Source organism: Salvelinus fontinalis, chromosome 33 (genome assembly GCF_029448725.1).
Source record: "Salvelinus fontinalis isolate EN_2023a chromosome 33, ASM2944872v1, whole genome shotgun sequence".
Classification (NCBI taxonomy): domain Eukaryota; kingdom Metazoa; phylum Chordata; class Actinopteri; order Salmoniformes; family Salmonidae; genus Salvelinus; species Salvelinus fontinalis.
The window spans coordinates 15,771,809-15,787,537 of record NC_074697.1 but is presented as its reverse complement, the minus strand read 5'-3'; the positions used below and the strand labels follow the sequence as shown (position 1 = coordinate 15,787,537).

The 15,729-nt window shown below is 41.1% G+C and overlaps 1 protein-coding gene across 1 annotated transcript in view; it reads right to left on the bottom strand.

Annotated features, from left to right (window-relative positions):
• Positions 1-15,729, bottom strand: part of ryr1b (ryanodine receptor 1b (skeletal)) — a gene marked incomplete in the record, with an annotated part of 337,334 nt that overhangs the window by 84,729 nt on the left and 236,876 nt on the right. The window contains 5 exon segments of the mRNA XM_055895181.1: positions 170-266; positions 5,669-5,781; positions 5,908-6,042; positions 7,752-7,811; positions 7,965-8,135. Coding sequence (XP_055751156.1) covers positions 170-266; positions 5,669-5,781; positions 5,908-6,042; positions 7,752-7,811; positions 7,965-8,135 — 576 coding nt within the window.

Sequence of the window (15,729 nt, the reverse complement as noted above, 5' to 3'; positions counted from 1 at the left end):
ACACACACACACACACACACACACACACACACAAAATCCTTACAGAAAGTTGCTGAAGACTCACAAAGATGACAATAATACAGTATATGGTAGCATACAATGATACTATCTATTCTACGAAGGACTGTTGATAATATAAAACAACGCAGGCGAGGAGAAAAGCCCTTACAGACAAGTCGTCGATCATGCGGTCTTCAAACTGGTACCCTTCAGTCTGCAGCCAGTTCCTCTTGTACCCATTCAGGAACATGTTGGACCCCCGGTGCCTGTTGGAGAGAACAGGAAGTGACAACAAAGGGAAGTCACAGCGCGTACCAAACGTCAACAAAAATCACGGTACACTATATATACACAGGAGTATGTGGCCACCACCACTTCAAATGAGTCGATTTGTCTATTTCAGCCACATCCGTTGCTGACAGGTGTATAAAATCGAACCAAACAGCCATGCAATCTCCTTAGACAAACATTGGCAGTAGAATGGGCCAAGAAGATCGCAGTGACGTTCAATGACCTTCAATTCCAACAAGTCAGTTCTGTCACTCCTTGTTCTGTTTCACCTGTCTTTGTGATTGTCTCCACCCATCTCCAGGTGACACCTGGTTTCCCAATTAGTCCCTGGGTATTTATGCCTGTGTTCTGTGTTTGTCTGTTGCCAGTTCGTCTTGTCAAGTCAACCAGCGTGTTTTTTCCGTGCTCCTGCTTTTTCCTTATCTCCGTTTTTCCTGTCCTCCCGGTTTTGACCCTTGCCTGCCCTGACACTGAGCCCGCCTGCCTGACCATTCTGCCTGCCCTGACTCTGAGCCCTCCTGCCTGACCATTCAGCCTGCCCTGACACTGAGCCCGCCTGCCTGACCATTCTGCCTGCCCTGACTCTGAGCCCTCCTGCCTGACCATTCAGCCTGCCCTGACCTCGAGCCTTCCTGCCACTCTGTACCTCCTGGACTCTGACCTGGTTTATGATATTTTGCCTGTCCATAACCTGTCTCTTGCCTGCCCCTTGGATTATAATAAATATCAGAGACTCAAACCATCTGCATCTGGGTCTCGCCCGGTATCGCTATAAGTTCCCCAAATTTCTGCCCTGTTAGAAATGCCATGGTCAACTGTAAGGGCTGTTATTGTGAAGTGGAAACGTCTAGGAGCAACAACGGCTCAGTCGCGAAGTGGTAGGCCACACAAGCTCACAGAACCGGACTGCCGAGTGCTGAAGTAAGTAACGCGTAAAAATCGTCTGTCCTAAGTTGCAACACCCTACCGACTTCCAAACTTCCTCTGGAGGCAACGTCAGCACAATAACTGTTTCCGTGGCCGAGCAGCCGCACACAAACCTAAGATCACCATGCGCAATGCCGAGCATTGGCCGGAGTGGTGTAAAGCTCACCGCCATTGGATTCTGGAGCAGTGGAAATGCATTCTCTGGAGTGATGAATCATGCTTCACCATCTGGCAGGCCGACCGACTAGTCTGGGTTTGGCAGATGCCAGGAGTACGCTACCTGCCCAAATACATAGTGCCAACTGTAATGTTTGGTGGAGGAGGAATAATGGTCTGGGGCTGTTTTTCATGGTTCGGACTAGGCCCCTTAGTTCTTAACGCGATGACATTCTAGATGATTCTGTGCTTCCAACTTTGTGTAAACAGTTTGGGGAAGGACCTTTCCTGTTTCAGCATGACAATGCCCCTGTGCACAAAGCAAAGTCCATACAGAAATGGTTTATCTAGATCGGTGTGGAAGAACTTAACTGGCCGGCACAGAGCCCTGACCTAAACCCCATCAAACACCTTTGGGATGAATTGGAACGCCGACTGTGAGCCAGGCCTAATCGCCCAACATCAGTGCCCGACTTCACTAATGCTCTTGTGACTGAATGGAAGCAAGTCCCCGCAGCAATGTTCCAACATCTAGTGGAAAGCCTTCCCAGAAGAGTGGAGGCTGTTATAGCAGCAATGTTCCAGCATCTAGTGGAAAGCCTTCCCAGAAGAGTGGAGGCTGTTATAGCAGCAATGTTCCAACATCTAGTGGAAAGCCTTCCCAGAAGAGTGGAGGCTGTTATAGCAGCAAAGGGGGGACCAACAACATATTAATGCCCATAATTTTTGGAATGAGATGTTTGAAGAGCAGGTGTCCACATACTGTTGGTCATATAGTGTATCAAAGGCCACACTAAAGTCTAACAGCACAGCTCCCTCCATCTTCTTATTATCAATTTCTTTCAGCCAATCATCAGTCATTTGTGTCAATGCAGTACATGTTGAGTGCCCTTCTCTATAAGCATGCTGAACGTATGTTGTTCATTTGTTCACAGAGAAATAACATTGTTTGCTATTAGCCGGCAGCTGATTGGTCGGCTGGTAGAACAGGTAAAAGGCGCTTTACAATTTTTTGGTAGTGCACACAATACTCCATAATGACAAATTGAAAACAGGTTTTTAGAAATTCTTGCAAATGTATTAAAAATAAAAACAGAAACCTTATTTACATAAGTATTCAGACCCTTTGCTATGAGACTCGAAATCGAGCTCTGGTGCATCCTGTTTCCATTGGTCGTCCTTGAGATGTTTCTACAACTTGATTGGAGTCCACCTGTGGTAAATTCAATTGATTGGACATGATTTGGAAAGGCACACACCTGTCTATATAAGGTCCCACAGTTGACAGTGCATGTCAGAGCAAAAACCAAGCCACGAGGTAGAAGAAATTGTCCATAGAGCTCCAAGACAGGATTGTGTCGAGTCACAGATCTGGGGAAGGGTACCAAAAATTGTCTGCAGTGGCCTCCATCATTCTTAAATGGAAGAAGTTTGGAACTGCCAAGATTCTTCCCGGCCAAACTGAGCAATTGGGGAGAGGGGCCTTGGTCAGGGAGTTGACCAAGAACCTGATGGTCACTCTGACAGAGCTCCAGAGCTCCTCTGTGGAGATGGGAGAACCTTCCAGAAGGACAACCATCTCTGCAGCACTCCACCAATCAGGCCTTTATGGTAGAGTGGCCAGACGGAAGCCACACCTAGGTAATAGCACATGACAGCCCGCTTGGAGTTTGCCAAAAGGCACCTAAATACTCTCAAACCATGAAAAATAAGACTCTCTGGTCTGATAAAACCAAGATTGAACTCTTTGGCCTGAATGCCAAGCGTCACATCAGGAGGAAACCTGGCACCATCTCTATGGTGAAGCATGGTGGTGGCAGCATCTTGCTGTGGAGATGTTTTTCAGCAGCAGGGACTGGGAGACTAGTCGGGATCGAGGGAAAGATAAACAGAGCAAAGTACAGAGAGATCCTTGATGAAAACCTGCTCCAGAGCACTCAGGCCCTCAGACTGGGGAGAAGGTTTACCTTCCAACAGGACAACGACCCTAAGCACACAGCCAAGACAATGCAGGAGTGGCTTCGGGACAAGTCTCTGAAGGTCCTTGAGTGGGCCAGCCAGAGCCTGGACTTGAACCCGATCGAACATCTCTGGAAAGATCTGAAAATAGCTTTGCAGCGACGCTCCCCATCCAACCTAACAGAGCTTGAGAGGATCTGCAGAGAAGAATGGGAGAAACTCCCCAAATACAGGTGTGCCAAGCTTGTAGCGTCATACCCAAAAAGACTCAAGGCTGTAATCGCTGCCAAAGGTGCTTCAACAAAACTTTTTTGTTTTTTAACAACAAATTCTATAAACCTGTTTTTATTGTGATGTCATTATGGGGTATTGTGATGTCATTATGGGGTATTGTGATGTCATTATGGGGTATTGTGTGTAGATTGATGAGGGGTTCAACTATTTCATCCATTTTAGAATAAGGCTGTAACGTAACAAAATGTGGAAAAAGTCAAGGGGTCTGAATACTTTCCGAATGCACTGAATATATATTATATATATTATATATTTATATATATTTAATCTGTACATTACATGTACCTTGCCGTCACATGACAAATAGCTGTAAAAATAGAAGTAAAAATGGTTTTATTCTATTTTTCCACTATTTTTCCATATGACCCCCATAAATACCCCCCCCCCCCTGTCTCTCTCTCTACTCTATAGAATTTACTCTTGAAAAGCCCTTTGTTAACATAGAGATTCTGGGAACATCAGAAGGTGGGAAACGGAACCATATTTCGGTAATCCAACCAGTTGAAAATATGCGTTGGGACTTAATGAATATGATGTCAGATCAGTTGGTGTCTGAGACATGATTACTGATGATAGGACGACATAAACTGTATCTTGGAAAGTCTACACATTCTAGTTATCAGAGTCACATGGAATTGTTGTGCAATTTAAATGTTTAAATACGAAACTATTTGTGAAAAGATTAAATGTAATTTTTAGCTTTTTAATGAGAGAACGGTTTGTCAGAAGAACACCACTCTGCTCACTCAGAGGCCCCGCCCAAGTGAACAGACATGGGTCGTAAATTATGAAACATGCCCTTCTTTCACCACTATATAAGCCCTGTTACGAAAATGTAACTTCCTGTTCCAAGGACGTGAGGACTTGCGGTCCCCACGTTGAAAGGACAAAGACCACCTACAGTACTAAGCCAACCTCAGCAAGAACCTAACTAAATTAGCATAGAATTTCAACGTGAAGGTGACGACCTATACGCCGGAAGGATGAATTTCGACTATACCAGCCAGAATATAGCATGAGCATATAGCATGTCAACTTGGTATGAACTTTGAACCCTTATTCACTAAAGAAGTGATACCTCCAAGCCGTCGCGTTAGCACAGCAACTGTAGACGTGGGAGAGGACGGACAGAGTATCTGTTCTACCACACAACGACGGTACTACCAAGTATCCAGTTTACCACCAGAGACATTCTTCAAAGGACCAAAGATCCCTGCTGGGCAACCCTGCCTGCTATCTAATCTGTCTGCTATCGACCAATCTACCAAAGCGCAGCTCAGAGTAAATATTTATTGCATTTTCCTTTTTCAAATGGGCGATAGCATAGCTGCCTACGGCCCGATAGAGACACACAATATTTTTTGTTTCTCAGTCTTCCCGCTTTTTCATTCAAAACCCAACCCCCTTTCTTTGTGTTACCAGACGTCATATCTGTTCCGTCCGCTAGGGACGTTTTCCTTTATGACATCATTTGGAATCAATGTATGATCCATTCTGTCTAGCTGTAATTCTGTGTGATTATTTAGGGATTCGGTAAATAAATAATTAAACCAAATATTGTACTGCTGATTCAACTTGTTAGCCAGTGTTCGGGAAGATAACTTAGAATTTACAACTTTCAGAAGAGACAAAATAAGGTGACGATCAAGTATTGACTGCTATTGAGGTAAAAGATTACCAGGTCTTTAAGAGTTTATTCGGAAGATAACAAACAGCTCTATAAACACTCTTTCGTGGTGCCCCCGACTTTCTAGTCAATTACATTCACCTGATCAGCTTAATCAGGTAATATTAATTACAGAAAAATGATTTTATAGAATATTATGTCATATCACTTAATCCGGCAAAGACACGACAGGGGTGGTATACATATATTTTTTCATGTGATTAGAAATGACGCATGAAATGTTATCTGATAGTTCTTTCGGGCAAATGTTAACGCGGATCTATTACTGAGAAATGAGACCAAAAATCACAACAACAAAAAAGGGCACACTAGCCTCTTACTACACAGAGTAGTGAAGAGTTTGATTGTGATTACCTGGGGATGTTGTAGAGGGGGGACATTCTGAAGCAGGCCACAACAGCTTTACGGCGTTGTTTAGAAAGCAGCTTGTGCCAAACCATCTTCTTAGACTTGTACGGGTGCTCCGTCTGGGGAGAGATACAGAGATTATCACAAGGGTCAAGAGTTTCCCAGACTGATGACAAGGTCGTGAAAACTTCTGGTGTGAAAAGTGTGTGTGTGTGTGTGTGTGTGTGAGTGAATACAGTACTCACCACCTCTATGTGGTAGAGGACAGCGGAGACCTCTTGGACTCTCTTGACCACCTTCTGAGGGTCCTCAGCGTCCTCAGCCTTCCCTGACGTCTCCTTATACAGCGCCATCTGCCAGCGCATTGACGGGTCCTCCACCTACACACAGCCAAAGCGTCAACAAACACACCACATGGTCACAACATGCACAGCACACACAGTATAGACCAACGCCATTGAAATACTAATCCCATTAATATATATATAAGTACCAGTGAAAAGTTTTTCTTTATTTTTAGTATTTTCTACATCGTAGAATAATAGTGAAGACATCAAAATTTATAAAACAACACAATAACCAAAAAAACTGTTAAACAAATCAAAATATATTTTATATTTGAGATTCTTCAAGTAGCCATCCTGATGACAGCTTTGCACTCTCTTGTCATTCTCTCAACCAGATTCATGAGGCAGTCACCTGGAATGCATTTCAATTAACAGGTGTGCCTTGTTAAATGTTAATTTGTGGAATTTCTTTCCTTCTTAATGCGTTTGAGCCAATCAGTTGTGTTGTGACAAGGAAGGGGTGGTATACAGAAGATAGACCTATTTGGTAAAATACCAAGTCCATATTATGGCAAGAACAGCTCAAATAAGCAAAGAGAAACGACACTCCATCATTACTTTAAGACATGGCGGTCAGTCAACGCGGAACATTTCAAGAACTTTTAAAGTTTCTTCAAGTGCAGTCGCAAAAACCATCAAGCGATATGATGAAACTGGCTCTCATGAGGACCGCCACAGGAAAGGAAGACCCAGAGTTACCTCTGCTGCAGAGGATAAGTTCATTAGAGTTACCAGCCTCAGATTGCAGCCCAAATAAATGCTTCACAGAGTTCAAGTAACAGACACATCTCAACATCAACTGTTCAGAGGAGACTGTGTGAATCAGGTTTTCATGGTTGAATTGCTGCAAAGAAACCAGTACTAAAGGACACCAATAAGAAGAAGAGACTTGCTTGGCCAAGAAACACGAGCAATGGACATTAGAGCAGTGTAAATCTGTCCTTTGGTCTGATGAGTCCAAACTGGAGATTTTTTGGCTCCAACCGTTGCGAGATGCAGAGTAGGTGAACGGATGATATTCGCATGTGTGGTTGCCAGCGTGAAGCATGGAGGAGGAGGTGTGATGGTGTAGGGGTGCTTTGCTGGTGACACTGTCTGTGATTTATTTTGAATTCAAGGCACACTTAACCAGCATGGCTACCACAGCATTCTGCAGCGATATGCCATCCCCTTCGGTTTGTGCTTATTGGGACTATCATTTGTCTTTCAACAGGACAATAACCCAAAACACACCTCCAGGCTGTGTAAGGGATATTTGAACAACAAGGAGAGTGATGGAGTGCTGCATCAGATGACCTGGCCTCCACAATCACCTGACCTCAACCCAATTGAGATGGACTGGGATGAGTTGGACTGCAGAGTGAAGGAAAAGCATCCAACAAGTGCTCAGCATATGTGAGAACTCCTTCAAGACTGTAGAAAAAGCATTCCAGGTAAATCTGGTTGAGAAAATGCCAAGAGTGTGCAAACCTGTCATCAATGCAAAGGGTGGCTACTTTGAAGAATCTCAAATATAAAATATATTTTGATTTGTTGAACACTTTTTTTGGTTGTTGGTTACTACATGATTCCATATGTGGTATTTCATAGTGTTGATGTCTTGACTATTATTCTACAATGTAGAAAATAGTAAAAAAAAAAAATTGAATGAGCAGGTGTGTCCAAACTTTTGACTGATGCTGTACCTATACAGGCAATGTATTGTTTGGCACAAAACCTAATCTAGGTCGTGCTCTACTCACCTTGCCCTGCAGATGCATGTTGTTCTGCAGAAACTCTCTCACCTCCTCATCTGTGTCTTTCTGTTAGGGGACAGTCATTAGATATCAAAGTTAAAAGTAAAACATGTGTGATCTCTGAGTGTGTGTTTGTTTTTTGTTTTTCTGTGTGTGTACGTGCGTATGTAAGTGCATGTGTGTGTGTGAGCGTGTATGTGTGTGTGTGTCTTCCACTACCAGGCTGTAGCGTATCTTGGCCAAGTTAATCAGTTCCTGGTCAGCAGGGGAACACATGTTGAGGCCAATAGGAAGCATCTTCTTCAGCGCTGCTACGATCAGAGATGTCTGCACAGAATAGCGGTCCCCCCTTCGCTTCTTCTTGGTACGCTCCACGTCAGAACCTCCAGCCTATAGGAGGAGAAAGTGTGGTCAGACCGTACCATCTCTAGCCTATAGGAGGAGAGAGTTGGGTGAGACCATACCATCTCTAGCCTATAGGAGGAGAGAGTTGGGTCAGCCAATACCATCTCTGCCCAACCCTCTATGTCTCTACGTCTGATGTAGGTACTAGACAAGGTATATCAATATCCCCATTTCTGATTCATTTAGGTACTAGACAAGGCTGCTCTCTATACCCATGTTTACTGTAGGAAGGTACTAGACAAGGCACCCCCATATCCCCATTGCTGTCTGATGTAGGTAGGTGCCCTAAAGGGAAATACATTGTTTCACAAAAATGAAAACAAACTACATTGCTGCTATATGCTTTAATTATGGGTGGTTGGAGTTAAAAACATTTGAAAAGGGGTGGGGAATTGGGGAAATGTGATTGAACTGAACAAGGCTAAGGGAAGAAACAAAACAGCAACATGCTGGAAAGGGAAAAAAAAGGAAAGCAATCATTAACGTCAAACACTAAATCTACAAATACAGCAGTACTAGGGTTGCAAAATTCCAGCTTGCATGATTCCGGATTTCCTGCTAATTCCCTTCTCATTTTGGGAATCTTCCAAATATAATTTTGGGAAAACCTGGGAATTTTGCAAACCTAAGCAATACTAAAACATAATTTATTTTCTCACCAAAGTGCAGCTTGTGCATGTAAGAAGCTGTTAGTGCTAACTATACGTCTGTCCGCTGGAGAGCTACTCTATCTAGTCAAGGGAAAGCTGCTCTATCTAGTCATGGGAAAGCTGCTCTATCTAGTCATGGGAGAGCTCCTCTATCTAGTCATGGGAGAGCTGCTCTATCTAGTCAAGGGAGAGCTGCTCTTTCTAGTCAAGGGAGAGCTGCTCTATCTAGTCATGGGAGAGCTCTATCTAGTCAAGGGATAGCTGCTCTATCTAGTCAAGGGATAGCTGCTCTATCCAGTCAAGGGAGAGCTCCTCTATCTAGTGAAGGGATAACTGCTCTATCCAGTCATGGGAGAGCTCCTCTATCTAGTGAAGGATGAGCTCCTCTATCTAGTCAAGGGAGAGCTCCTCTATCTAGTCAAGGGAGAGCTGCTCTATCCAGTCATGGGAGAGCTCCTCTATCTAGTGAAGGGAGAGCTCCTCTATCTAGTCAAGGGAGAGCTCCTCTATCTAGTCATGGGAGAGCTCTATCTAGTCAAGGGAGAGCTCCTCTATCTAGTCATGGGAGAGCTCCCCTATCTAGTCAAGGGAGAGCTGCTCTATCTAGTCAAGGGAGAGCTCCTCTATCTAGTCATGGGAGAGCTGCTCTATCTAGTCAAGGGAGAGCTGCTCTATCTAGTCAATGGAGTCCTGTGTTAGTAGTGCAGTAGGGTTCTGCTAGGCCCAGCCCACCACTCCACACCAGGTATAGCAGCAGTCTTTGGGGTCAGCTACATTACCCCTGATTTCTGGCCTCTGACCAGATAACAGAGGCTCCTTCAGTAATGAGGTGGTTAGCTCACACCGGGAAATGGGATAGCCGGCCTTAAATATCCCTTACTGGTCGGCTAAATAATATACAACTTAACCTATATAATGCCTCTACATAATGCCATAAAACGTAGAGGTACATTCATAATGCTGTAGGTTTATTCCTAATTTATTTGTACATTACTTAAACAACATTGTGGTTCCGAAACTCTGGAGTGGTACCAGGAAAAATCCTTGTTAAGATTAGAATAGATGAGCCTTCTAAGGTTTATAAGGTATACAACAGGGCTCTACTTTAGGATTATAAGGTATATAACAGGGCTCTACTTTATAACAGGGCTCTACTTTATAACAGGGCTCTACTTTATAACAGGGCTCTACTTTATAACAGGGCTCTACTTTATAACAGGGCTCTACTTTATAACAGGGCTCTACTTTAGGTTTATAAGGTATATAACAGGGCTCTACTTTATAACAGGGCTCTACTTTAGGTTTATAAGGTATATAACAGGGCTCTACTTTATAACAGGGCTCTACTTTATAACAGGGCTCTACTTTATAACAGGGCTCTACTTTATAACAGGGCTCTACTTTAGGTTTATAAGGTATATAACAGGGCTCTACTTTATAACAGGGCTCTACTTTAGGTTTATAAGGTATATAACAGGGCTCTACTTTAGGTTTATAAGGTATATAACAGGGCTCTACTTTAGGTTTATAAGGTATATAACAGGGCTCTACTTTAGGTTTATAAGGTATATAACAGGGCTCTACTTTATAACAGGGCTCTACTTTATAACAGGGCTCTACTTTATAACAGGGCTCTACTTTATAACAGGGCTCTACTTTATAACAGGGCTCTACTTTAGGTTTATTAGGTATATAACAGGGATCTACTTTATAACAGGGCTCTACTTTATAACAGGGCTCTACTTTATAACAGGGCTCTACTTTATAACAGGGCTCTACTTTAGGTTTATAAGGTATATAACAGGGCTCTACTTTAGGTTTATAAGGTATATAACAGGGCTCTACTTTAGGTTCATAAGGTATATAACAGGGCTCTACTTTAGGTTCATAAGGTAGATAACAGGGCTCTACTTTAGGTTTATAAGGTATATAACAGGGCTCTACTTTAGGTTTATAAGGTATATAACAGGGCTCTACTTTATAACAGGGCTCTACTTTATAACAGGGCTCTACTTTATAACAGGGCTCTACTTTATAACAGGGCTCTACTTTATAACAGGGCTCTACTTTATAACAGGGCTCTACTTTATAACAGGGCTCTACTTTATAACAGGGCTCTACTTTATAACAGGGCTCTACTTTAGGTTTATAAGGTATATAACAGGGCTCTACTTTATAACAGGGCTCTACTTTATAACAGGGCTCTACTTTATAACAGGGCTCTACTTTATAACAGGGCTCTACTTTAGGTTTATTAGGTATATAACAGGGCTCTACTTTAGGTTTATAAGGTATATAACAGGGCTCTACTTTAGGTTTATTAGGTATATAACAGGGCTCTACTTTAGGTTTATAAGGTATATAACAGGGCTCTACTTTATAACAGGGCTCTACTTTAGGTTTATAAGGTATATAACAGGGCTCTACTTTATAACAGGGCTCTACTTTAGGTTCATAAGGTATATAACAGGGCTCTACTTTAGGTTCATAAGGTATATAACAGGGCTCTACTTTATAACAGGGCTCTACTTTATAACAGGGCTCTACTTTATAACAGGGCTCTACTTTAGGTTCATAAGGTATATAACAGGGCTCTACTTTAGGTTTATAAGGTATATAACAGGGCTCTACTTTATAACAGGGCTCTACTTTATAACAGGGCTCTACTTTATAACAGGGCTCTACTTTATAACAGGGCTCTACTATATAACAGGGCTCTACTTTATAACAGGGCTCTACTTTATAACAGGGCTCTACTTTATAACAGGGCTCTACTTTATAACAGGGCTCTACTTTATAACAGGGCTCTACTTTAGGTTTATAAGGTATATAACAGGGCTCTACTTTATAACAGGGCTCTACTTTAGGTTTATAAGGTATATAACAGGTCTCTACTTTAGGTTTATTAGGTATATAACAGGGCTCTACTTTAGGTTTATAAGGTATATAACAGGGCTCTACTTTATAACAGGGCTCTACTTTAGGTTTATAAGGTATATAACAGGGCTCTACTTTAGGTTTATTAGGTATATAACAGGGCTCTACTTTAGGTTTATTAGGTATATAACAGGGCTCTACTTTAGGTTTATAAGGTATATAACAGGACTCTACTTTATAACAGGGCTCTACTTTATAACAGGGCTCTACTTTATAACAGGGCTCTACTATATAACAGGGCTCTACTTTAGGTTTATTAGGTATATAACAGGGCTCTACTTTAGGTTTATTATGTATATAACAGGGCTCTACTTTATAACAGGGCTCTACTTTATAACAGGGCTCTACTTTATAACAGGTCTCTACTTTATAACAGGACTCTACTTTATAACAGGGCTCTACTTTATAACAGGACTCTACTTTATAACAGGGCTCTACTTTATAACAGGGATTTACTTTATAACAGGGCTCTACTTTATAACAGGGCTCTACTTTATAACAGGGCTCTACTTTATAACAGGGCTCTACTTTATAACAGGGCTCTACTTTATAACAGGGCTCTACTTTATAACAGGGCTCTACTTTATAACAGGGCTCTACTTTATAACAGGGCTCTACTTTATAACAGGGCTCTACTTTATGTTTATTAGGTATATAACAGGGCTCTACTTTAGGTTTATAAGGTATATAACAGGGCTCTACTTTATAACAGGGCTCTACTTTATAACAGGGCTCTACTTTAGGTTTATTAGGTATATAACAGGGCTCTACTTTATAACAGGGCTCTACTTTATAACAGGGCTCTACTTTATAACAGGGCTCTACTTTATAACAGGGCTCTACTTTAGGTTCATAAGGTATATAACAGGGCTCTACTTTATAACAGGGCTCTACTTTATAACAGGGCCCTACTTTATAACAGGGCTCTACTTTATAACAGGGCTCTACTTTATAACAGGGCTCTACTTTAGGTTCATAAGGTATATAACAGGGCTCTACTTTATAACAGGGCTCTACTTTATAACAAGGCTCTACTTTATAACAGGGCTCTACTTTATAACAGGGCTCTACTTTATAACAGGGCTTTACTTTAGGTTTATAAGGTATATAACAGGGCTCTACTTTATAACAGGGCTCTACTTTAGGTTTATTAGGTATATAACAGGGCTCTACTTTATAACAGGGCTCTACTTTATAACAGGGCTCTACTTTATAACAGGGCTCTACTTTATAACAGGGCTCTACTTTATAACAGGGCTCTACTTTAGGTTCATAAGGTATATAACAGGGCTCTACTTTATAACAGGGCTCTACTTTAGGTTTATTAGGTATATAACAGGGATCTACTTTATAACAGGGCTCTACTTTATAACAGGGCTCTACTTTATAACAGGGCTCTACTTTATAACAGGGCTCTACTTTAGGTTTATAAGGTATATAACAGGGCTCTACTTTAGGTTTATAAGGTATATAACAGGGCTCTACTTTAGGTTCATAAGGTATATAACAGGGCTCTACTTTAGGTTCATAAGGTAGATAACAGGGCTCTACTTTAGGTTTATAAGGTATATAACAGGGCTCTACTTTAGGTTTATAAGGTATATAACAGGGCTCTACTTTATAACAGGGCTCTACTTTATAACAGGGCTCTACTTTATAACAGGGCTCTACTTTATAACAGGGCTCTACTTTATAACAGGGCTCTACTTTATAACAGGGCTCTACTTTATAACAGGGCTCTACTTTAGGTTTATAAGGTATATAACAGGGCTCTACTTTATAACAGGGCTCTACTTTATAACAGGGCTCTACTTTATAACAGGGCTCTACTTTAGGTTTATTAGGTATATAACAGGGCTCTACTTTAGGTTTATAAGGTATATAACAGGGCTCTACTTTAGGTTTATTAGGTATATAACAGGGCTCTACTTTAGGTTTATAAGGTATATAACAGGGCTCTACTTTATAACAGGGCTCTACTTTAGGTTTATAAGGTATATAACAGGGCTCTACTTTATAACAGGGCTCTACTTTAGGTTCATAAGGTATATAACAGGGCTCTACTTTAGGTTCATAAGGTATATAACAGGGCTCTACTTTATAACAGGGCTCTACTTTATAACAGGGCTCTACTTTATAACAGGGCTCTACTTTAGGTTCATAAGGTATATAACAGGGCTCTACTTTAGGTTTATAAGGTATATAACAGGGCTCTACTTTATAACAGGGCTCTACTTTATAACAGGGCTCTACTTTATAACAGGGCTCTACTTTATAACAGGGCTCTACTATATAACAGGGCTCTACTTTATAACAGGGCTCTACTTTATAACAGGGCTCTACTTTATAACAGGGCTCTACTTTATAACAGGGCTCTACTTTATAACAGGGCTCTACTTTAGGTTTATAAGGTATATAACAGGGCTCTACTTTATAACAGGGCTCTACTTTAGGTTTATAAGGTATATAACAGGTCTCTACTTTAGGTTTATTAGGTATATAACAGGGCTCTACTTTAGGTTTATAAGGTATATAACAGGGCTCTACTTTATAACAGGGCTCTACTTTAGGTTTAGAAGGTATATAACAGGGCTCTACTTTAGGTTTATTAGGTATATAACAGGGCTCTACTTTAGGTTTATTAGGTATATAACAGGGCTCTACTTTAGGTTTATAAGGTATATAACAGGACTCTACTTTATAACAGGGCTCTACTTTATAACAGGGCTCTACTTTATAACAGGGCTCTACTATATAACAGGGCTCTACTTTAGGTTTATTAGGTATATAACAGGGCTCTACTTTAGGTTTATTAGGTATATAACAGGGCTCTACTTTACAACAGGGCTCTACTTTATAACAGGGCTCTACTTTATAACAGGTCTCTACTTTATAACAGGACTCTACTTTATAACAGGGCTCTACTTTATAACAGGACTCTACTTTATAACAGGGCTCTACTTTATAACAGGGCTTTACTTTATAACAGGGCTCTACTTTATAACAGGGCTCTACTTTATAACAGGGCTCTACTTTATAACAGGGCTCTACTTTATAACAGGGCTCTACTTTATAACAGGGCTCTACTTTATAACAGGGCTCTACTTTATAACAGGGCTCTACTTTATAACAGGGCTCTACTTTATAACAGGGCTCTACTTTATGTTTATTAGGTATATAACAGGGCTCTACTTTAGGTTTATAAGGTATATAACAGGGCTCTACTTTATAACAGGGTTCTACTTTATAACAGGGCTCTACTTTAGGTTTATTAGGTATATAACAGGGCTCTACTTTATAACAGGGCTCTACTTTATAACAGGGCTCTACTTTATAACAGGGCTCTACTTTATAACAGGGCTCTACTTTAGGTTCATAAGGTATATAACAGGGCTCTACTTTATAACAGGGCTCTACTTTATAACAGGGCCCTACTTTATAACAGGGCTCTACTTTATAACAGGGCTCTACTTTATAACAGGGCTCTACTTTAGGTTCATAAGGTATATAACAGGGCTCTACTTTATAACAGGGCTCTACTTTATAACAAGGCTCTACTTTATAACAGGGCTCTACTTTATAACAGGGCTCTACTTTATAACAGGGCTTTACTTTAGGTTTATAAGGTATATAACAGGGCTCTACTTTATAACAGGGCTCTACTTTAGGTTTATTAGGTATATAACAGGGCTCTACTTTATAACAGGGCTCTACTTTATAACAGGGCTCTACTTTATAACAGCGCTCTACTTTATAACAGGGCTCTACTTTATAACAGGGCTCTACTTTAGGTTCATAAGGTATATAACAGGGCTCTACTTTATAACAGGGCTCTACTTTAGGTTCATAAGGTATATAACAGGGCTCTACTTTAGGTTTATAAGGTATATAACAGGGCTCTACTTTAGGTTTATAAGGTATATAACAGGGCCCTACTTTAGGTTTATAAGGTATATAACAGGGCTCTACTTTAGGTTTATTAGGTATATAAC